The sequence below is a fragment of the Podarcis raffonei genome, chromosome 7, assembly GCF_027172205.1.
Source record: "Podarcis raffonei isolate rPodRaf1 chromosome 7, rPodRaf1.pri, whole genome shotgun sequence".
In the NCBI taxonomy this organism is placed as follows: domain Eukaryota; kingdom Metazoa; phylum Chordata; class Lepidosauria; order Squamata; family Lacertidae; genus Podarcis; species Podarcis raffonei.
The window spans coordinates 64030592-64054244 of record NC_070608.1 but is presented as its reverse complement, the minus strand read 5'-3'; the positions used below and the strand labels follow the sequence as shown (position 1 = coordinate 64054244).

At 43.5% G+C, this 23653-nt stretch overlaps 1 protein-coding gene and 1 long non-coding RNA gene across 3 annotated transcripts; one reads left to right on the top strand and one right to left on the bottom strand.

Moving 5' to 3' along the window:
* Positions 1-172: 172 nt before the first annotated feature.
* LOC128417796 (uncharacterized) lies at positions 173-2706 on the bottom strand. The gene is made up of 3 exons (XR_008331555.1): positions 2093-2706; positions 1734-1871; positions 173-264 (listed from the first exon to the last, which is right to left on the bottom strand). It is a non-coding gene; the product is annotated as an uncharacterized LOC128417796 (long non-coding RNA).
* A 380-nt stretch (positions 2707-3086) lies between these two features.
* Positions 3087-20852, top strand: RIOK1 (RIO kinase 1). 2 transcript variants are annotated; one of them, XM_053396943.1, is made up of 18 exons: positions 3087-3210; positions 4481-4597; positions 6187-6385; positions 7115-7205; positions 8620-8689; positions 8774-8816; positions 9256-9348; positions 10709-10821; positions 10940-11020; positions 11465-11551; positions 13302-13439; positions 14287-14390; positions 15022-15128; positions 16175-16240; positions 17022-17141; positions 18575-18628; positions 19513-19662; positions 20317-20852. In XM_053396943.1, exons 2-18 carry the CDS (start codon positions 4527-4529, stop codon positions 20425-20427), a joined length of 1698 nt encoding a protein of 565 aa, XP_053252918.1. In that variant the 5' UTR covers positions 3087-3210; positions 4481-4526; the 3' UTR covers positions 20428-20852. The 2 variants fall into 2 exon arrangements, with proteins under 2 accessions (XP_053252918.1, XP_053252919.1); XM_053396944.1 differs by lacking the exon at positions 3087-3210 and adding an exon at positions 3286-3454.
* Positions 20853-23653: the final 2801 nt, after the last annotated feature.

Genomic DNA, 23653 nt, shown 5'->3' with positions numbered 1-23653 from the left:
CTCTTGTATTAGCCATGCTAATAATCACTGTCATGTATAAAAGAATATTTCCATAACCCAAAATGCTCATGTACCTGCTGTGTCATGTGAAAGAAGGGATCAGGCTAGTCATTCAAGAGTTCAGGCACCTATTGCTTCATTTTATATAGTTAAAAAAAGGCACATACCATATGTGAAATCTTCAAACATCAGCTCAGAATAATGGTCTTCTTTGTAGAGTGTGCAGTCAAGTCCACTTTTCCTCACTGAATCCTGCACTTCATTCTGGAATAATTATTTTTTAAAGAGTCGTTAATAACCTTTGCAACTGACACGAGGTTTAGGACATCAGGACCTCAACAGCAATAAAATGAGCTGCCCTTAAAAACTGTTCAGAATCTTCAACTAGTTCATAATGCACTGACCAGATTTTTTTTAAAAAACTTTATTAAATCATACACACGCATACACACTTACATAAAACAGCATAATGCATACGTAATAAATATAGATAATAAAGAAACAATGGCAGAAGTTGAGAAGTTGAGAGTAAAGAGGATGTGAAGTGTCACTGAGAGGAAAAATAGCGGCAGTTTTAAACAATGGCAGAGGTTTGGGTGGAGTGAGCAGGGTGTGACACTGAGGGGAGTGTGGAAGCTTGAAACAGAGTTTGAGTACAGAAGAAAGAAGATGCCGTGCTGCATTATCCTTTTGATGTCAGCTTCTGAGTTGTACTCGTCTCTGCTATTTCTACTGGTTAAAAGTTACCGTATTTTTTGCTCTATAAGACGCACCAGACCACAAGACGCACCGTTTTTGGAGGAGGAAAACAAGAAAAAAAATATTCTGAATCTCAGAAGCCAGAACAGCAAGAGGAATCCCTCTTGCTGTTCTGGCTTCTGGAATAGCTGCGCAGCCTGCATTCACTCTACAAGATGCACACACATTTTCCCTTACTTTTTTGGAGGGAAAAAGTGAGTCTTATAGAGCAAAAAATACGGTATTTGTTTTTCAAACCAAACCAAACCCAGCGTTCCATCTCTGCTTTACTCAAACCTCTGTTGTTGTTTAAAACCACCATTTTCATCTCAGTGAGCCTTCACCAGGGGCGAACAAAGGTGCCATGAAACACAGGGCGGGGCATCGCTATCTAGGGCGCATGTGTGGCGTCGCTACGTACGAAGCATGCGGCGTATGTAGCGACGCAGCACATGCACTGTACATAGCGGTTTGCCGATGGTGGCGCTCCAGCGCCATATGGACAGTGCCAGGATCCTCCGTTCGCGGCTGTAGCAGCGACGGAGGGTTGCCACCGCCATCCGTACGGCACTCAAGCGGTGCCAGTGGCAAACCGCTATGTACAGCACATGTGTGCGACGCCACACATACACTGAACATAACGGTTTGCCGCCGCTGCTGGGATCCTCTGCTCGCAGCTGCAGTTGCGAACGGAGGGTCCTCCACATGCGATGGCTGCTCGTGCCCCTGCGAGCCCCCACGGGGTGCCTTCTTGTCACCCCCACAGACATGGCACCCAGGGCACACCACCCCCTGTTGCAATGCCACTGGCCTTCACCCCGCTTTACTCAAACTTGAGACCTGCTCAGCTGGTTTTCATACATGTGCCACCCCCCCCGTCTCCTCTCCTCATAGACTTCTAGCATATCAAGGGCAATAATGGTGGCTACAGCCAAAACAACTACATTCCTAAGCTGCCAAGAGAGAGTACAAGCGATGATTCAAAGAGCACATACTTGGGAGATCTCTGAAGCTGTGCTGCAGCTTTCTAGGTCCAAATAAATGTTGCTGGTGGAAACAGGGTTTACTACTTCACTCATGATAGTTAAAGGCTCCAAGGTGCAAAAAGAAATCCTCCTCTGATGTGCCGATTCCTAAAGAAACATAAGATTATTTTCAGTACCTTAGACACGGTTAAAGCATCATACGCAGCCTAAAACCTATGCATGTCTACTAAGGCATAAAACAAAGCAGAGGCGATTTTACGATTGCACAACGGTTCATTCGCACTGGGCTGCGCCACCACAACAATGCAGGACAGGCAGAAGTAATTAGAAATCAACCAAAGCAAAGGTCTAAATGCCAAATTGCTCACAGTTTTCCGGATCCATGGAGATCGCCCCAGGTTTCTCCCGAGAGGAGGCTGCAACTTGCTTCCTCGATGCCCCGATCTCCTCTGAAGGGGCTGTTGACAGTTTCTTGTTCGTAAAAGCGCACGTGGCCAAAGGCGCGCCTACGTCACAAAGAATCTTAAGCCCCCGCAGCCGCTCTATTTGCAAAGAGGAGCGCGCAGTTTTAAGAATAAACACCGCATTTCTCTCGCCGGGCATAATATATGCAAGCGCAACCCGATCCTGCTTATGCTTCCTTGGAAGTCCTTACGTTAGGCTCCCCCCCCCCTGTGTAAAGTGTGCAAACGGACCTACTGAATTCCGAGAAAACGTGGAAAGGACCAAGCTGTCAGTTCCGGAAAAATAACGAAGCATGGAGTCCCTTGCCAGTCCCTGCGCTCAGACGAGCCGCCTAGGATCGACACAGGGCTTTGGGTGCCGAGAAAGGGTAGAGACCGATCATATAGCGGAATAATAAGAACATAAAGCGAGCCTGTTGGATCAATGGCGCATCTAAGTCCAACACTCTGGTCTCATAGTGGCCAAGTGGATGCCTGCGGCAAACCTGCAAGCAGTCGGCCAGCAGTCTAAGGTTGTTGTTCCGCCTTTCATCAAAAGATTTCAGGGCGGTTGCAATCCCAACCCCATTTACCCGGGAGTAAGCCCCACTGAATTCGCCCTGGCTGACGGATTCCGAGCAGACACGTGCACAAAAATTCTTGAGTTCAGAAAAGAAATTAAAAGATTCAACCCGGAGCCGGACTGGGTCTTATCAGAGCGCGCATCTTCCTAACTCCGGGTGCGTTTGCTGCATCGAAGCGCATCTTGCGCAAATGGTTCAGAGGCCGGGGGCGCAATGCTATGCGATGCGCGCGTCCACCCGGCTCTCCATCCACCCCTCTCCGCGCCAAAGCGAAACACCTTCCCTCCCTCCGTTGCTCCGGCGCCGGCTCCGATCCTCTTCGCGATCCTCCCCCTCCCCTCGATTGGGCAGGCGCCGGCAGCGACGGGCGCCCGGATTGGCGCGAGGGAGAAGGGGAGGAGGAGAAAGAGGGCTGGGCTGAGCCCTGCGGAGCCGGGCAGCGTGTCGGCGGAAGGAAAGGTAGGCCCGGGCAGCAGGAAACGGGCGGTGGGGGGAAAGAAACAGCGGCTAGGGCGCCGGGGAAAAGGTAGAGGAGGTCTGGCCAAAGGGGAGACACAAAACCGGAGCGGGGCTTGGCGTGAACCTTTGTCCGAAAGCAGCGCTCCCCGCAAGAGGCCTGGGCAGCGACGGGCGCTTTTGCGCTTCTTCCCTTGCTGGCTGCTGCGGGCGCCGCGTTGGGGACCCTGGAGTAGAGCCTACAGGGGTTAGGCGCGTACATTTTCGGACCTGGTTAAAAGGCAGGCCGCCTCCTATGGCTTGTGCTACCTCCTGAGTAGCCGGTGGTGAAGTTTAGCCTGGGCGATCTTCTGTAGGATGAACACGCAGGATGTTGCTCTGCTGAGACGTATACCGGTAATTTCCACGCTTCGTGCGAGTCCCCAGGCGGGGTTGTAGTCAAGTGTGCCGTGTAAAATCATCTGGAATAGTTGTTGCACTCCTGGTTCTGTGCTCTATAGACTTAGTTGAACAGCGTTTCTCAAACTTGGGTTCCTAGTTGTTGTTGGACTACAATTCCAATCATCCCTAACCAGCGGTCAGGGATGGTGGGTAAGGGTTCTAATCTTCAGCCTGCCAAACCCTGGAGATGGGTATTTGACTGGTTTAAAAGGGTTATGGTCAAATAATGGTCAAGTTCGTTAATGGCACCACCTCCAGATGACCTGTTTATACTGATTTGCTTGCGCAAATATTATTCCCGAGTTATGGAGTATTTGCTCTGGCTTCTTAACAGTTCTGCAACGATGAGCATTCGCTCTAATTTGCTTCTGGAGTATTAACACATCTTCCCATTGAATTGGTTCGTCTCACACTTCCCAGTGTAATTTCACCATCCTTTTCCTAATCTCAGAAAATCTTGTTTTTGTTTTTAAGGGATTGGACAGAGCACTTCAATCCGCTTTAATTGTTCAAGCCTAAATTCCCAGTATGTGCTTGAATCCTTCCTTCCAGAACAAGAACAATTGTTTTTATTTCATTTATTTACTATTTCATCATTCTTATAACCAACCCTTCCTCCCATAGGGAGGATGGCTTACAACAATAATAAAAAGCTAACAATGCTAAAATCATAATAAAACAGCCTTAACACAACAATCGGACAACAATCAGTTATGGAATATTGTAACAGGTTGAGCCTACTACATGGATGAGTACAGCATGCACACCACCCACCCACTCGCAATATATAGTGTGTAAAACATTGTCTTATTGTACCATATATATTTTACAGGAAGTGGATCAGGGTTGCGTGCATTGGAGATCTTCTACTAGCCACAATGAATTACAGGGTGAAAATTATGAGCAAAATAGTTCCGGGGCAATTTGATGATGCGGAATCTTCAGACAGGTAATGGAACAATAGAATTGTCAAAGTGATTTTCAGATGGTGTGAAAGAACAGAGCTCCACAGAGTCATCTTTCCGGAGAGGCTGTTTGAAGTATGGGGAGAAAAAGAGAGTAGCAATGTGATGTTGACACAGAAGATCAGCAAAACATTTGGGGGTATTTTTTCCTTCCTTTTCCTAACCCGTCGTAGGTTGGGCCCAGTTTCCATAATGTACCACATTATGAAATGTGATTTTGTCAAGGGTATGTTTCTGGTATGGACTTCCTGGGTTGCCTTCAGTTATAGGCAGTTTTTACAAAAGCTGCCGTATCCTGTTTACAGTATCCAAGGCCTAATAATCAATCGTGCTTGTGCTTTTGTTCCCAATTCCTCTTGCCGGATTTCTCGTGCATCTCCATTCATACAGAGAGGGGTATCTATAATCCGATAATGTTATTTATAAGACTTTCAGCTAATTCACTTATCAATAAGGAAGATACACAGAAATTTAGACCGGCGTGGATAAGTAGCCAAAATACGTAACTGCCACCAATGCTGTCCTTCCCAGTAGTCAAGTGCCCACCTTCACAGTAGCACTTTTTTTTAAAATGCAGATCAAATGAAAGGAAGGGAGGGGATGGAATCCAACAACCAAAGAAACACTGAATCTTATTATAGTAAAAAAAAAAGTTGCTAACCTGTATTTCTCTTTTTTATTGTCTACAATATCTGTAATAATAATATACACGATAAATCTATTTTGTTTCTGCCTACTTGCAAACTAAATTGAGTTATAGTAAAAGTTCAGAACTAATACACCCTACTTCAAAATTTCTTCGGTTTCAACACCACCAATAGCCTTCTTCAGAAATGGCTCATGCACATACAGAATGCAGAAGAGGCTGTTGGGTCATCCTGCCTGCCCCTGACACCCATGGGCTCAGTGTGGGTGTCTGCAAAAGAAAAGCATGGACACATTGCTGCAAGACTGAGAATCCTCTTCACGTAAGGTTTCCAGTTGTGTGAAAGCATATTCACATAGTTGATGTGCCTAAGCCCGTCTTTTACAGATGTGGGCATTGGAGGCATAGGAAGCTGCCACATACTGAACAGGATCATTCATTCCTCTATCACAGTATTTTCTACACTTAACAGCAGCAGATCTCCAGGGTTTTAAACTGGGACGTTTTCTGGAGATGCCTGGGATTGAACTGCAAAGCGGATGCTGTACCACTGAGCCTTACAGTCCTTGCAGAGGCATTTCCCCACAGTCTTCCAGAGGCAGGGTTTGCTGAGCATGATCCTTGGAAAGGCTTGCAAGTCACCTTGATACTTGTCCCCCTTCTTGTACACAAGAGGGGCAAGGGGGAATCTCCCAGGTGTGACACTGAGCCTCAAGGAAGCTTGGAAGATAGTCAGTGAACTTACCTGGGACGGCTAACAGCAAAGCAGCAATTAATCTGTGCTCCAAGGTACTATTTCAGTATAATAATAATACTGATGATTATGATGACGACAGGGAGCTAGTTGTACTGTGTTGCTGGCTTTGCGCAACTTGATGTGTTTATCATGATTTTACTAAATATGTGTTTTTAAAATACATACGTTAGCGAATGCACACAGGCTTCGAAAGCAGCTGAAGAGGCGAAGGAGGTCTTTATAACGCAGCAGCCACGTTTGTGCGAGGAAGCAGATGAGGGTGAATTGGATGAGAGTGGCGAGGAGGAGGATGACAGCGATTGGGACTGGGATGATGCCATGGGGAAGCTCACGAAGCGAAATCCGTTATCTGCAGGCAGAAACCCTCAGGTATGTTCAAGGAAGAAGAAGAAGAGTTTGGATTTGATATCCCGCCTTTCACTCCCTTTAAGGAGTCTCAAAGCGGCTAACATTCTCCTTTCCCTTCCTCCCCCACAATAAACACTCTGTGAGGTGAGTGGGGCTGAGAGACTTCAGAGAAGTGTGACTGGCCCAAGGTCACCCAGCAGCTGCATGTGGAGGAGCGGAGACTCGAACCCGGTTCTCCAGATTACGAGACTACCGCTCTTAACCACTACACCACACTGGCAAGGAATGTGTGGCTTGAGGGTGTCAACTTGTTGTTGCTCTTAAGTGAATTTTTAGAAGGCCTCAGGTTTAGATCCTAGCTACACCTGGAGGGATAATAGGAATTGTAGTCCAACAACCTTTGGAGGGAAGCAAGTTTCCGATCCCTGGACTGGACAATCTCCAAGGTCCTTTTTAACCCCATTTCTGTAACTCTGTTAATGAGGGATCTGGAGTGAGTTGCAGCATCGCACGCTCCCTCTTCCTCTGCTACAAATATACCCCTCCCTCCTAGGCATAACCATGTTAAAGTGTTTATCAGAGCTTGACTTCACATGCTGATTGGGCTTTTGTACCCAGGTGGATGGTCTGTGAAATTTGCATGAGAAGGGATGGGTTGTGCAAGCATGGTGTCCGGATTGTATAGCTCTGGTTATGATATCGAGAGTACGATTGTGTGACAGGGTTTCTTTTTTTGTGTTTTTGTTTCAGGCCAATAAGCAAATTCCTAGCTGCAACGCGGCCAAAATGTCCACTCCTACAGACAAGGCCCTAAGAAAGTTTGAGAATAAAATCAATCTAGGTAAGAGCAGTCATTCTAGGTAAGAGCAGGACCGTGCCGAATAGCCATATTTGCTGGGTTGAAGTTGGTGAATCCACGTGTGTCACACTCCCTAATGTAACTCATCAGCATGAGTTTAAGAACTGCAGAGAGGCACACACAGCCTGAAAATGTGTTTCTCAGGCTCTGTGCCTGCACCTTTGAGGACACCCTGCCTCCAGCTCACGCAAGGGGGCACAGGGCTTGATCAGCTGTAGGGCTGGCTGATGTGTCTTGGTGGGGAGGCAGAAACGGTCAAGACACATTCCAGAGCCGGAAATATATCAGCATATCGTGGTATTTAGCTGCTGATATATCACAATGCTGAAAACCAGCCCTACTTGAGAAGACTATACCGCAGTGGTAACCATTGGGCGGGGGGGGGATTAACTTGATATTTCCCTTTTTAAGCTATTCTTTTTTAATCATATTTTCTGTGTAGCACATGGCACACTATGGCTGTCACAGGACAGGGATGCTGTGGCCCTCCAGATGTTGCTTGACTACAACTCCTGTCATCCCTGATGATTGGTTGTACTGGATAGGGTAGATCAGTGTTGTGAGTCCAATAACATTGGGAGAGCTACAAGTTCTCTCATTCTGATACAGCCCGTTCTCCTCTGTCTGCACAACGGCAGGTATCACTGAACCCTCCTCCATTTGCAGGTCCTGCATCCCACAGCACACCCTTAGTTACTTCTGGAGCAAACCTTCCTTTGGCCACAGGGAGAGAGAAGGACGTTATTCGTACCAGATTTCTTCTTCAACACCCCAGTATATTCATGGCTATGTGAGAGCAATGTAATAGACTTCCCTTTTGTGTGACATTGTCTGAAACCTTAGGAGGGTGTTGGAGGAGTCTCTGAGAGTCTGGCCTAGTTCTCTGTGTTGTTCACTTCCTGCCAAAATAGCAGGCCTGAAACTACAGCGGAACCTCTGGTTACATACTTAATTAGTTCCGGAGGTCCGTTCTTAACCTGAAACTGTTCTTAACCTGAGGTACCACTTTAGCTAATGGGGCCTTATGCTGCCGCCGCGCCGCTGGCACACAATTTCTGTTCTCATCTTGAGGTAAAGTTCTTAACCCGAGGTACTACTTCTGGGTTAGCGGAGTCTGTAACCTGAAGTGTTTGTAACCTGAGGTACCACTGTACTTGCGTTTAAATGATTTTTGGACTAAAAAGAAGCTGAACGTAGTACCTTTGTTGTGGGTAATGGCTTTATTTTACAAACATTGCAACAAGGACATTTTTCTTGATGTGTCTTGGATAAGGAGCGTGACGCATTTTCAGGCTGCAGAGTCAGAAGCTAGTTTTAAATTGAGAGGTGCGGATAGGCGAAAGAGGAATGTATTGGTGTTAATTTCTTTATATGTATGTGTTTTCCCCTCTTCAAGACAGGCTACACTTTGCTGACTCTGTTATAAATAAAGTTACTGAGAAGTCCAGGCAGAGAGACGCAGAAATGTAAGTAGTGAGGATGACCCATTTGTATTTCAGTATTATCCAAATGAAGTGTAGTGGATCATGAAATTCCTTTGTTTCCACTAGGTACCGGGTGAAAGACAAGTCAGACCGAGCGACAGTGGAACAAGTAAGTCACACAAAGTATCGGACAGTTGCAAAAAAAATCTCCATTTAAGTAAAAATCAAGAGTCCTCACCTTTTTTAAAAAGCTAACTGGCGTAATAAAATGATTCAACCACATTTACTCAGAAGTAAGTCCTGAAGAATTCTTTGGTGGGTGTCCATAGCTCTAGTTTTTAGTGTGCTATTGTCTTTCACTTTTGCTTAATATTGGTATTTACTTACTCCATTTTAATCAACCATTTTTACTGTGATTTATTGCTTGGACTAACATAACACTTAGCTCCTAAAAAAACCAATGCTCTTAGCTCTCTTTGTGTTTTTATTATTTTATATAATCTCTTATATGCAAGAATTTAGACAGGACCAATAAATGCAAGAGAAAAGTTTCTGGACAGCAGTTCCAAATAATGCCATTTCATAGGGCTTTTTTTTGCTTTCCTGAGGTTCTGGATCCAAGGACTAGAATGATTCTGTTCAAGATGCTAACCAGAGGTGTCATATCGGAGATCAATGGCTGCATTAGCACAGGAAAAGAGGTTGGTTTCACAGCAAAAAGAGCCAGCTATAGTAAGCTGTTTAGTCTAATGGTTTTAGACCAAAAAGAGGGTCCCAATTAAACACACAACACATTTTCAAAATATAAATAAAAACCAAATTAGTTCAAACTCAAGTTATTATATAAGCGGCAGACAATTATACAGTATAAGCATGCAAAGACGATGGAGAGGTTGTACACTACACTAAACAATGTTTTAGTGTTACGATGGTGAGCTGCAGTTGTGTGATTTCTTCCTTCTACTTTCAATCAATGCTGTGAGAAGATTAGAAGCTGAATCCTGGTAATTGTAATACAGAACATAATGTAATCCAGCCTATGAATTCTGAGCTTTAAAAATAATTACCTTTTGGAGGGTCAGATCCAGCTTGTAAGCTGCCAGTTAGAAGTCCCTGCGCTAGATGATTGATCTTATTTACTGTATTTTTCCATGTGTAAGACTAGGTTTTTTTCCTTTAAAAAAATGTCAAAAATTAGGGGGTGTCTTATACACGGGGCCATCTCCCCCCATTTTCTTAAATCTGAGTCCCCCAAAATAGGGGGTGTCTTATACATGGGGGCGTCTTATTGATGGAAAAATACGGTAATAAGTGGGTTTGGTATGTACAGCAGTGTAGCAGAACAGGATTCATTTCGTGAGAACTTTACATCCATCTTTATTATTTTCATGAAAGGAATCTTGTTCTGTGTGCTTCATGCAAATTGTGTGCATCATTGGCGCCATGGTTTGCACACACATGCAGAAGTATGCAGGTATACCCCCACCTGCCTCTTCTGTTCATGATCCAAGTGTTTGGGGACTGAAAATGTAAACAGAAATGTGGTTCTGCGCAGTTGCCTTCTGGAATAGGGCTGCACAGGTATAGTGGAACCTCATGTTATGCACCGTCCTCCTTGCGAACACTTCAGGTTACGAGCTCCGCTAACCTGGAAGTAGATGCTCCTGGTTGCAAACTTTGCCCCGCGATGCGAGCGCAAGTGGCGGCAGCGGGAGGCGCCATTAGCGAAAGCGCGCCTCATGTTAAGAACGGTTTCGGCTTAAGAACGGACCTCCGAAATGAATTAAGTTTGTAACCGGAGGTACCACTGTACTGACCTGTTAGCCTTCTATTTTGGTCTGCTTAGTCCTTAATAACCTGTTTTTTGTAGACCAGGTAGGCAGTGGAACCTATTGGTTTCTTGGGCTGCCTTTAGCTTGGTGGATTAAGTAGACTTTTGTAGTATAGGATCTCCTTGGATTGTAATCTTTAAACTATGGGGGGGGGGTTAGCAACAGGGTCCTTATCTTTGAATAAAGATCAGATGATACATTTTTGTTTTGCCCATTTGCAATTTGCTAGGCTAATGTATATCATGCCAACACAGCAAACGGAGAGAACAGAGCAATAAAGATTTATAAAACGTCTATACTGATGTTTAAAGATCGGGATAAGTATGTGAGTGGAGAGTTCAGGTGAGTCTGAGATTTTAATTTTTACTTATGTGTGCAGGCTTACTTGACATTTTCCATAACAATAATTTCCATGCTGGGTTTTTTAATAGTTACATTTGCCTGTTGTTGTTATCTCAAGGTTTCGCCATGGCTACTGTAAAGGAAACCCAAGAAAAATGGTCAAGACGTGGGCAGAAAAAGAAATGAGGAATTTAACAAGGTGACCTTTTTCAAACGTTTTGGCCAAGACTTTGTTCCCATACGCCAGCTTTCATCAGCCTGGTGCCCTCCAGCTGTTCCAGCCATCAGGCACAGAGAGTTGTAGTCCAGAACGCCTTTGCAAAGCCTGCTATGCTCCATTTTGTAGTGGATCAAATGAACATTTTAATGGGCTCCCTTGGGAAATTAAAATAGAATCCTAGGGTTTGAAGAGACAAGAATTTTGCTAACCCCAGTCCCTTTTCCCATAGATGAACATTCCCATTTCCCTGCAAGTCATGCTTACCTTTCTGACAGATAAATGGAGTCTTTTTTGTGCTATAACTATTAATGGGCCTTTTTTTAAAAAAAAACTTAGAACATTTTAGTAAGTGTTACAAGTGTTTTTTAAAAAACCCTTCATGCCAGATAATATCATTGGGGGGGGGGGGCTTTTTTTTTGTAGGTTACATACAGCCCAAATTCCATGCCCAGAACCCATTATGCTCAGAAGTCACGTTCTCGTTATGAGTTTTATTGGCAAAAATGACATGTAAGTATACTCAGAAACTTTGTTCGTGTTTGTGTATTTTTTTATATAAAGAAATCACCTTATTAGCAATTCAGTCCTGTATCTAGTCAGAAGCAAGTCCATAGCTCTGTTAGTGAGTTTTCTCATCTATCTATCTCAAAAAAATGCTCTTGTATTGTCCTGTAGTTCAGACAGGGTCATCTCATCAATGCTTGGGAGGGGGGGGAGCCTAAATAATGAAAATCTGAAAGCAAACGGGGAGAAAAATAATATAATTTGTTAGATGCGAATAACTGATACAATTTGTTAGATGTGAATACAGTGGTACCTTGGTTTTCTAATGTAATCCGTTCAGGAAGACCATTCAAGTTCTGAAATCTTCAAAAACCGAGGCGCAAAGGGTGGTCTGCAAATTTAATAAATATGAGAAAAAGAACATATGCACTCAGCAACTTCTGAGGCGTGTTAGAAAACCGAAGCGTTTACTTCCGGGTTTACGGCATTCGAAAACCAAAACGTTTGTCAAAAGAGACATTTGAAAACCGAGGTACATACTTGATTAGCTTACCCCACCCATTAGAAATTACATTAGTATAAGCAAATACAAATGACACATGCGCAAAGGAAATGAGAGAGATGTCTACTGAAATAAAACAAATAGTGATAATAATAGTAACTGTAATAGATAGAAGACGCCATAGAAGGAAAAAAAGGAAAGAAGAAAAAAATAAGGTAAGGGAGGGGAATAGGTGTGTGTGTGCATGTGTGTATAATGCAGTGGAGAGTTATTCAGAAGTCAGGTACAGTGGTAAAAAGGTAAAGGTAAAGGTACCCCTGCCCGTACGGGCCAGTCGTGTCCGACTCTAGGGTTGCGCGCCCATCTCACTTAAGAGGCCGGGAGCCAGCGCTGTCCGGAGACACTTCCGGGTCACTTGGTCAGCGTGACGAAGCTGCTCTGGCGAGCCAGCACCAGCGCAGCACACGGAAACGCCGTTTATGTTCCCGCTATACAGCGGTACCTATTTATCTACTTGCACTTAGGGGTGCTTTCGAACTGCTAGGTGGGCAGGAGCTGGGACCGAAGGACGGGAGCTCACACCGCCGCGAGGATTCGAACCGCCGATCATACGATTGGCAAGTCCTAGGCACTGAGGTTTTACCCACAGCGCCACCCGCCTCCCATTCAGGTACAGTGGTACCTCGGGTTAAGTACTTAATTTGTTCTGGAGGTCTGTTCTTAACCTGAAACTGTTCTTAACCTGAAGCACCACTTTAGTTAATGGGGCCTCCTGCTGCCGCCATGCCGCCGGAGCCCGATTTCTGTTCTTATCCTGAAGCAAAATTCTTAACCTGAAGCACTATTTCTGGGTTAGTGGAGTGTGTAACCTGAAGTGTATGTGACCTGAAGTGTATGTAACCTGAAGTGTATGTAACCTGAGGTACCACTGTATTTGAAAATAGGTTACAAGGGGAGGTGTTGTCTTTGACCCTTTCTTCCAATAGCTTATGCCTCCGAATATCAGTCTCTGAGAATTGCAATTGGGGAGGGTTAGTGCTGTAACACTCTGGTCCTGCTTATGAGCTTCCCATGGACATCTGGTTGACCATTGTGGGAAATGGGACGTTGGACTCGATGGGCCTTTGGCCTGACTCAGCAGAGCTCACATTCTGTTAGCCAAAGTGGGTATGGTATTGGAGAAGAAGGAGGACAACTGTTGATTATATTCTGTTTTTTCCCCCTCTCCCTCTCTCCTTTTCCTTTTGATCCAAGGCCTGCTCCATTGTTGAAAAACGCCCAGTTGTCGGAATCCAAAGCTCGGGAGTTGTATCTGCAAGTCATACAATACATGAGAAGAATGTACCAAGATGCCAAGCTCGTTCATGCAGATCTCAGTGAATTTAACATGCTGTATGTCTTAAAGAAGCTGAACGTTGATACCTCTTTCATCCGTATATGTTACCTGGCACAACTCTGCCCTGGAGCCAGGGTGTTGTCCTCCTGGCTCCACAGCCTGTGAATGTGAAAAATGATTTGTGTCATTGTTACACAAGAGCTCTTTAAAAATTGGTGCAGTTTCCAAGAAACAAAATGAAAAATGAAAAGCTGAATTTATCCTACAATATGGGGTCAAATGTAAATGACCTTCTATTCTCCTTTTTTCCTAAAACCATTTTGGGGGTTCAGTGAAGGTTGGCTATCTTTCTGCAGTATAAAAATAAATATGTAGAGCAAGAGATGCAATTGGACTTAGATCAAGCATCTTTTGCCATCCTAAGATTCAGGTGTTTGACATGCTCCTTCGTCTCTGTTTCCAAGGTTTCCCTAAAGTTAAAACCTTGGTCAAGTATCTTTCATAAGTCTATATCCAGATTTTCATGGATCTTAAAGACACCTCTGGCATCTGCGCTTAGATTCTCCTGCTTCGGCTTATGGCGAGAAATAAGAAATGAGATTAAGAAAATAGCTAAAACGCATTGATCAGCCTTGTATCTTCTGATCTGCCCTCTGCTTTCAAGTAGAAAAAAATAATAAAATACTAATAATTAAATTCATTTTTATTTCAATAAACAAAACAATCGTAGGGCATACAGTGGACTTATTTCACAGAAATGACTTGTGCTTTACATTAGCTGAAATTCTAATGACCTCCCTCTTTCACCCTAAGTGGTAGAATGTTCCATAAAAAGTCTCTAGTAAACTTTCAGAAACAGCAGTACTAACGATAGCATCATGTTGCTTATTCCCACTTCTCCAGGTATCACAGTGGTGAGGTATACATCATAGATGTGTCCCAGTCGGTGGAACACGACCACCCACATGCTTTAGAATTCCTGAGGAAAGATTGCTCTAACATCAATGGTGAGTTCCAGCTAAGGAACATCAACATCCTGGATATCTTGAATATTTTTGTGCGCATGATTTAATCCCCTGTCACTTGACAGATTTGCATGCATGGATCTGATCCCGATTGCTCATACATACAATGTTGAATGGGCGCTGGTGTAAATTTTCCTGCAAATTAAAAATGTTATTGAGTTATCTCGAATGATATTTTGACTCGGATATGCTTTGAAGATTGGTTGCTTCAGCATCAACTGTCCAGGATAACTCTTGAGGACTCCACCAAATAACAGAGTTATACTAGTAATAAAAAATAATAATAAATTTTATTTATATCCCGCCCTCCCCAGCCGGAGCCGGGCTCAAAGCGGCTAACAACAGTAAAACGATAAAACATTCTAAAATCATTTCATTCTAAAATTAATTCCAATCAAATTAATGGCAACCATTGGGCTAGAAGTTCTGTGAGGATTGCCAAAGGAGGGAGTCAGGCTGTGCCCTGGCCAAAGGCCTGGTGGAACAGCTCTGTCTTGCAGGCCCTGCGGAAAGATGTATTTTTATTTTATTTTACAAGAGTTCAGATATTCCACACTGCATTTGGTTTGCATAGGTGCTAATATCTTATGTTGCCTTTGATCCTTTCTGGCAGATTTTTTCCGGAAGTACAATGTTGCGGTGATGACGGTGAGAGAACTCTTTGAATTCGTTACAGATCCATCTATTACAAACGAGAACATGGATGCTTACCTTGAAAAGGTAAAGCTTGAGAGATTTTGCCTCTATGGGAAAGCATTAGGAGGGAAGATAGAGGTTCAGCTTTCTTACAATTCACTTTTTATAAATGAAAGCTGATTTAGCTATTGTGAATAGCAACAATGTTGTTTTTGCAAAGTTTTCTGCATCCTGCTATAGATACGGAAGTATGATACACATGCACTGCTAATCAAAGATGAAGGGTGAAAAAAAGTGTGTCCGTTTTGGTCCTTTCCCACAAACTCATAATGCCTGCATTCTTGGTCTAGTACTCTACACTAATTCTCTAACCTTCCCCAACCTGGTGCCCTCCTGTTATTTTGGACTACAGCTCCAATTATCTCTGACCTGACTGCTATTGGTTGGAGCTATATAAGGTTGAAGACTTAACCACTCGATTCAGTCAGTTGCTTATTTATACTGTATTCTTCTACTCATATGGCATATGGAGTGGCTGTACAACATAAAATGCACAACAGAAGTACAGCATGTACATTAAAAATGCTAATAATAAAGTTTAAAAAAGCACAAATGTAATATGAAGACAGCAATAGTCAAACCTTTAAAGGATTATAATTCTTTAATTAGAATAGGTTTTAAGAGGCAATGAAAAGAAGGCACAGATAATAATGTGTTTCCACAGGACATGTATTAAGACATCCAAAGCTGATTTTAAAGCATGGGAAGTTCTGTATCAGATGTGAGAGTTGTTAAGGTAACCAGAACCTGGACAATTTAGAGCTTTGAAGGGCAAAATTAGCAGTTTAATTGAGCCCAGACGAAACAAGCATCCAGTGAATTTGAGAAAGAATAAAGAGTTACATGCTCTGGACAAAAGTCTGGCCTGCACGTTTTGGACCAATTCAAATTTCCCATGTGTTCTTAAAGGCAGTCCCTTGTAGAAAGCCTATTCTGGGAGAGGGACAGCCCCTCTGGGAGAGGTAGCGGTCACTGAAATAGGAAGAGCTATTTCTGAGGGTTACGAGGAGAGCATTTAGGTCTCGGCGGCCTTTGAGTCACTGTTAAAAGTCTTGCATTATATCCTGTAGGCAATGGAAATATCGTGTGAGAGGACAGAGGAGGAAAGGTCCAATCAGGATAATGTGGATGAAGAGGTAAGCCAGAGCTTGGATTCCTCCCTGGCTTCTGTATCTGTTGTGTCTCTTCTGTGAAATGTTCCTCAGTAATTTGACAATGTTCTGCAGTGTCTTTATTATAAATGTTTTTACAGTATCTAAATGTCCGTGAGATTATTGGCCTTGCAGTCTTTCTCTTTCTACACTTGGGTGTTTCCACCTGTTCCCAAGTGGCCCCTCATGTGGACTACACGATGGCAGTGTTCCCGCATCATGCCAAACCATGGTTTCTCGTGTTGTTGTCTGTATGGCAAAGTGGTTAACACTAACCATGGCTGGTTTCACAAAAGCCAGCATTAACCACAGGTTGGGTCATCAAAACGAACCATACTTTGTGTTACTCACAGTTCTGGGTCCAGATAACACTACAAGCTGTCATTAACTGGAGGTGAAAGCTTCTGAACTCCCCCAGGAGAAGGAGAGGGAATGGGGCACACGAGACCAGGGTTTGCTGCAGCTTGTGGTAAACCATGGCTTAGCATGATGTGGGAATATGACCACTGTAGGAACACAGTGATCACAGATAAGGTTTCTAATCACGCCAGCTGCTAAATGTGTTGACATAATTACAACAATTGCTACTGGCCAAATCTAGGCCATCTGATTTCCATGTTGCTTGTCCACGTAAACATATTTCTGAGAACCAAACTAGACATAATATCAGAGGTCGACAATTTTTGCTGATCTAGTCATATACTCTTTATTAAAACTTCGGCATTGCAGAACTGAATGAATGTTTATGGTTATTTCATCTTGTTAGGTGTTCAAGAAAGCGTATATCCCAAGAACTCTGACTGAAGTTAAGAACTACGAGAGGGATGTTGACACAATGATGAAGCTGAAGGAGGAAGAGACGGCCTTAAATGTGCAGCAAGATAATGTAAATATCCTTGGACTATGTGGAATTTGAGGTTGCACATACAGTGGTACCTTGGGTTAAGTACTTAATTCGTTCTGGAGGTCCGTTCTTAACCTGAAACTGTTCTTAACCTGAAGCACCACTTTAGCTAATGGGGCCTCCTGCTGCTGCCGCTCCACCGGAGCACGATTTCTGTTCTCATCCTGAAGCAAAGTTCTTAACCTGAGGTAATATTTCTGGGTTAGCGGAGTCTGTAACCTGAAGCGTATGTAACCTGAAGCGTATGTAACCCAAGGTACCACTGTACTGACCAGAACATGGCACGATATACAGTAACAATGGTAGCAAGCTTGTAATAAAACAATGTTCCTAAAGGAAACCTCTCGGTCTTTTTTTCCTCTATTTAAAGTTCCACAATTACAGCCTCAGCTGGTCTCAGAAATGGTAGATTATTACTATAAAAGGGATGGTCATAATGTAAATACTGGGGCAGGTTACCTAAGGGACAGCTTCATACTATATATCCCTGCCTGTTATCATATTTTTTGCTTTATAAGACTCACTTTTTCCCTCCTAAAAAGTAAGGGGAAATGTGTGTGCGTCTTATGGAGCGAATGTAGGCTGCGCAGCTATCACAGAAGCCAGAACAGCAAGAGGGTTCGCTGCGCAGCGATCCCTCTTGCTGTTCTGGCTTCTGGGATTCAGAATATTTTTTTTCTTGTTTTCCTCCTCCAAAAACTAGGTGCGTCTTGTGGTCTGGTGCGTCTTATAGAGCGAAAAATACGGTAATTGCTGCTCAGATAAGGCACTGCTGAGAGTAGTGTGTGCCCCAGAGTTATGCTTAGTTTGTACTAGAAACTGGGGCTTTTAGCATTCCCGCTGCATTCCCTCTGGAATAACTGACCAATTGAAATCGGACAAGCGCCTAGCATCTTTACCTTCAGACATCTACTGCAAACGTGTGTGTTTTTTGTCTATGAAAGCATTCCCTGAAGGGGTGACACAATCATTCTATCAAATATTTGTTTATCTTGTTAAAAGGTTTTTCGTTGTTTGTAGAAATTGCTTTAGTTTTCATAAAGACTTTGTGATTTTTGTGTCTGTTTTATCTCATTTGGACACTGCTTCAATGGCTTGAGGCTATGAATCAGTTTATAAATCTGTATGCCTGCATGAATAAATGCCTGTATTCACAGAACAGCAGGGTGTTAATGGACACACTGAGTACTTGACGCAGTGATCAGTGCTTTGTGTCAACTGAGCCAATGTAATGTAATGTAATGGGTAGGCTAGGGGACATAGACTGGAGACACCCAACTTCATATTGCTGCTTCCCCAAAAGGCTCATTGAGACGGATTACCAGGATAATATATATGAAGCCCTTGGACATTTGAAACGTGCTATATAAATGCAAACGTTTATTCCAGGTTTCTTATATTTATTTCCTATGCAGATTCTCTACCAGACTGTGACAGGGTTAAAGAAGGATTTATCAGGTGTCCAGAAGGTAAGTCTGAGATTGTCTTTACAGTGACCTTTTAGCTACTAGAACAGTTCTTCTTGTGATGATATACAATACCTAGTTTGCTTGTTCACATTTATTGCTTGATTACTTTATGCTTGATGACGCAACTGACTTCACAGGGGGGGAAAATCATTGTGTTTGAGGCAATGTGAGTGGATACAAAAACTTGGCTGTGAGGGTAGATTTGTGATGGTTCATTGATGCTCCATGTGTTCAACCAGCTGTTGAGGCAAGAATAGGGGACCTGAGGCTCTCCAGATGTTGTTGGACTCCCAGTTCCCATCATCCCTGACCACTGGCCATGATGGCTGGGGCTTATGGGAATCGTAGCCCAACAAGCTCTGGAGGGCCACAGATTCTTCATTCCTGGCTTAAGAGTTATCTTAGAGCAGGGTTTCCCAATCTTGGGTCTCCAGCTAGTTTTGAAATACAACTCCCATCAATCCTAGCTTGCAGCTGGAGACCCAAGTTTAGGAAACCCTGGTTTAGAGTACCCTTCCCCAATGTAATACTCTCCAGATATTTTAGATTACAATTCCCATCAGCCCCTGCTAGCATGGCTAGGGATAATGAGCATTTCGGTCCAAAATACCTGGAGGGCTCCAGGTCATTCAGGCTGTATATATATATATATATATTCTCTGAGGGAAAAGTACAGCAATTGTATAAATAGGTATGTGAAGAAAGAGAGAGTTCAGCAATGTATATTGACTCCTTTGTGAACTTTCAAAAACAATTAGATTTAAGTGAGAACAAAAAAGAATTCTCTAGAATTGTGGCACGTCCAGTGTTATTTCCTATGGAGCTTTTCTTGACACTTTGAAGTCCAGAACTAGAACGACACAATTATGTTGTCTGCCTTTTAGGTGCCTGCTCTCCTTGAAAACAGAGAGGAGGCAGATTCTGATTCAGAGGACAATGACAGTTCTGACCATTCAGAGTTGGGCTGCAAAGAGCAGGAAGAAGAATCTGTGCATCCTAAAGATCGACCTGCTGAAACGAGCATGGATAAAAAGGTTAGTTGTTCAGATGCATCTTCCGTGGCAGAGTGTGTGCTTTGTGTGTGCTAAAGATTTCAGGTTCAGTCTTTGGGATCTGTAGCTAGGGCGAGGGAGAAACCTCGTCTCAATGCCTGGAGAGCCATTGCTGAGACAGTACTGGGCTAGATGGGGCCAGTGGCTTTAAAAACCCAATTAAAAAAAAAGGTAAAGGTACCCCTGCCCGTACGGGCCAGTCGTGTCCGACTCTAGGGTTGCGCGCCCATCTCACTTAAGAGGCCGGGGGCCAGCGCTGTCCGGAGACACTTCCGGGTCACGTGGCCAGCGTGATGAAGCTGCTCTGGCGAGCCGGCACCAGCGCAGCACATGGAAACGCCGTTTACCTTCCCACTATAAAGCGGTACCTATTTATCTACTTGCACTTAGGGGTGCTTTCGAACTGCTAGGTGGGCAGGAGCTGGGACCGAAAGACCGCCGCGGGGATTCGAACCGCCGACCATGCGATCGGCAAGTCCTAGGCACTGAGGTTTTACCCACAGCGCCACCCGCGTCCCTTTCCAAAAACCCAATTACGCAGCATTAAAACATAAACATTCATAAATAAAACCTGTAATATTCTATGAGTCCAGTTGGTCACTTAGGCCTATTATTCACAATACTCTCTTTTTCCAGGAACGGAAGAAGATAGCCAAAGAGGCTCAGAGAGAGAAGAGGAAAAACAAGACCCCAAAGCACGTGAAGAAACGGAAAGAGAAGACTGCAAAGATGAAAAAGGGCAAATAAATCATGGCTGCCATTTCTAATGGGCAGCTTTAGCCATTTGTGATTTAATGGGTTGCTGTTTTGATATTAAAGTAAACCCCATGGGCCATTTATTGTGGTGGCCACCAAAGGAACAATGTGAAAGGGACATACTGTTACCAGTCACCAAGATTCGCTTGTGTACCCATGTGTATAGTCTATAGCTCACACCAGGAATGTCTTCTTGGTGGATAAATAAAAACAAATGGAATTCCTTTAAGGCAGTTGGCCAGTCCAGAGAAATTTACGCAAGTTGTATTTTGCAGCTTAGTAGTGTGAACAGCCAGAGCGATGCCAGATTATTTTTTCATGCTCCAAAGCAGATGCACATGCATATGTAAATAATAATAATGTGTATAGGGAGGAATATGCATACTCACGAATTAAAACTATCCGTTACATTAGAACTGCTGCAGTTTGTCTCGTGCACAGCGATGAAAATTGTCTACCCATTCATCATAATCCACAGTATTGATGGTTGCTGGAAGAAGGTAGGGAAGGAAAACAGCCAGGCTTGGAAAGGTGGTCCTCACTCTTGGCTGTGTCTGGATTTGTGTTGGCCTAGAATGGGATGGACTATGGGAAGGAACAGCAGTGCTTATTGCAGTACCTCGTTCCTGTCCTCTACTAACTGGACAGCTAAATTAAATCCTCGCCTTCTCTTTTGGAAATGTGTCATTTATTTCTCGATCGGCTTGTGACACTTCAGTGACCTTATTCGGACATAACAGTAAGCCAAATTATAGCTTACAGTAGCATAAGCAAATAAGGTGTGCTGATGCAATGAGAAAATCATGACATCTCCCATTCTCCTGCTGCACTACCAGGAAGTAAGCCATGGTTTGGCTTAGTGTTACATAGGAACTTTTGGTTTGTTTGAGAAACTACCATGAGTTCAGGCTTGAATATAATGCTATGGCAAACCATGGCTTCGCTTTTGATAGCATGGCAGCTGTACAAGAGGCCAAATGGCCAGCATTTTCTGACTTGATCATTCATGGTGAAGCATTTGTGCTAATCTGGTTTAGCATTATGTACAAACTGGGCCAGTGATACTTGCTTTTGTGTTCCATTCTTCTGTGATAAATTTTTGTTCCTTCGGCTTCCTGGTTGTTAGAAGTACAGCCGTGCCTTGGTTTTCAAACGCCTTGGGAGTCGAATGTATTGACTCCCGAACGATCGAAAACCGGAAGTGGTGGTTCTGGTTTTTGAAAGTTCTTTGGAACCTGAATGTGCAGCACGACTTCCGCAGCTTCCGATTGGCTGCAGGAGCTTCATGCAACCAATTGGAAGCTGTGCCTTGGTTCCCAAACGTTTTGGAAGTCGAACAGACTTCCAGAATGGATTCCATTCGACTTCCAAGGTACCACTGTACTTGTTCAAATGGTAATACTTGGAAGAGCAGCATTTTCCATCTTCATTGAGAGTGGATACTTGCAGACTGAAGATCTGTGATACGTAAGAGCAATAATCTATTTGGATCTCGTTGTGCAAGTGTTACCATTTGTTTTCAAAATATTTGAAATCAGAGTTCAGAGAACAAGCACTGCTATGTTGTTTGGGGCACAATTCTGCAGATGTGCCTACAGTGTTTAGGCTAAACAAATGCAATGCAAACTATAACTTCAGTAGTATATTTATTTGGTTTGGCCTTTTAAGGAGCCAGAGTGCTCAAACAGCTGCACACAATAATGTTTTATATACCTTATCGATGGTGCCCTTCTGTTTTAAAATAAACCTGAAAATATTCTCTGTATGGGTACTGAGTCTATAATTAGAGGGCTAAATAAATTCATGGGCTAACAGTTGCACTGTGGATTCCAATAACGAATTCAATCCCAAAAAATGTTCATTTTTTTTTAAAAAAAACACCTCTTTGTTTTGCTGTAAAATCTGAATAACACTGCAGTTGTGAAGTCAAACAAAATAATGAATAATGCCAGTACCACCATGGACTAGATTGTTCACATATTCCAGAACAGTTGCAGTGTTTTCAATGAGACTGTCCTGAAGTAAAATTGATTGTGTTACAGTCTACAGTTTCATGCATATTTGGAGTGATATTCCAATTCATAGGTGCCAGAAGCAAATTTGCAGTCATTTCCCAATAGTAAAAGAAGCTTATCCTTTTTAAGGTAGCATTCATTCATCAAAATATTGCATCGTCACCAGCTTCTGCACAAAAAGCTAGCTTTGCTGGCTTTTGAATAAAAATCTAGCATTTGCTTTAATGCTAATGACACACGTGTCAGTGGTCTTAAATCAGTATTTCTCAAACTTTGAGATATACACACACATACTATTTTAGTCTTGGGTGTACTGAGCCTTCTCAGAGAAATGTGCCTCTGAATGATGTACAGCTGACAATTGGTATGCAATTCACCTGCAATCAGCAGAGACTTGCCTTCTGAGCCAGTAATAGATGGTGACAGGACTGTTTATTGCCCTTCTAAATCAGGCTTTTGGAGGAAAAGCACTATTAATTGCAGAGAGATAAAAATGTCAGGAGCATCTCTTGATTCTTTTGAATACTCGCAGAACTGTGTGTAGAAAAACAAAGCTCAGGTCATGTTCCTGGAATCCACCATCTTCTAACGTGTGTTTTGCGGAGTGCCATTGATCCTATATACAGTGGTACCTCGGGTTACAGACGCTTCAGGTTACAGACTCCACCAACCCAGAAATAGTACCTCGGGTTAAGAACTTTGCTTCAGGATGAGAACAGAAATCGTGCTCTGGCAGCACGGCGGCAGCGGGAGGCCCCATTGGCTAAAGTGGTACCTCAGGTTAAGAACAGTTTCAGGTTAACAACGGACCTCCAGAACGAATTAAGTTCTTAACCCGAGGTACCACTGTACTTCCACGTTGCTAAGCCTCACTTCATTCGATGGGATGTGTGCACTTAATTGTACACAGCGTTGCAACCAGTTTGCATCATTTGAATGTTCCGCCCCCTCTTAGAATTAAACTCTATGTTTTTATTCACTCTTGCTCTTCACCTCAGCAACTACAACTTTATAACAATGTGCCTGATTGCCATAGGCTACAGGGAATGAATTGCAGAGGAGTACAGTGCTGGGATGCGGGTGGCGCTGTGGGTTAAACCACAGAGCCTAGGACTTGCCGATCAGCAGGTCGGCAGTTCGAATCCCCGCAACGGGGTGAGCTCCCGTTGCTCGGTCCCTGCTCCTGCCAACCTAGCAGTTTG

Excerpts from the sequence above, each read along its gene's own strand:
- RIOK1 (XM_053396943.1), top strand. The coding sequence starts at position 4,527 with ATGAATTACAGGGTGAAAATTATGAGCAAAATAGTTCCGGGGCAATTT. Across the intron at positions 13,440-14,286 it reads CTCAGTGAATTTAACATGCT|GTATCACAGTGGTGAGGTAT; the intron begins GTATGTCTTAAA and ends CCACTTCTCCAG. Across the intron at positions 17,142-18,574 it reads TAAATGTGCAGCAAGATAAT|ATTCTCTACCAGACTGTGAC; the intron begins GTAAATATCCTT and ends TTTCCTATGCAG.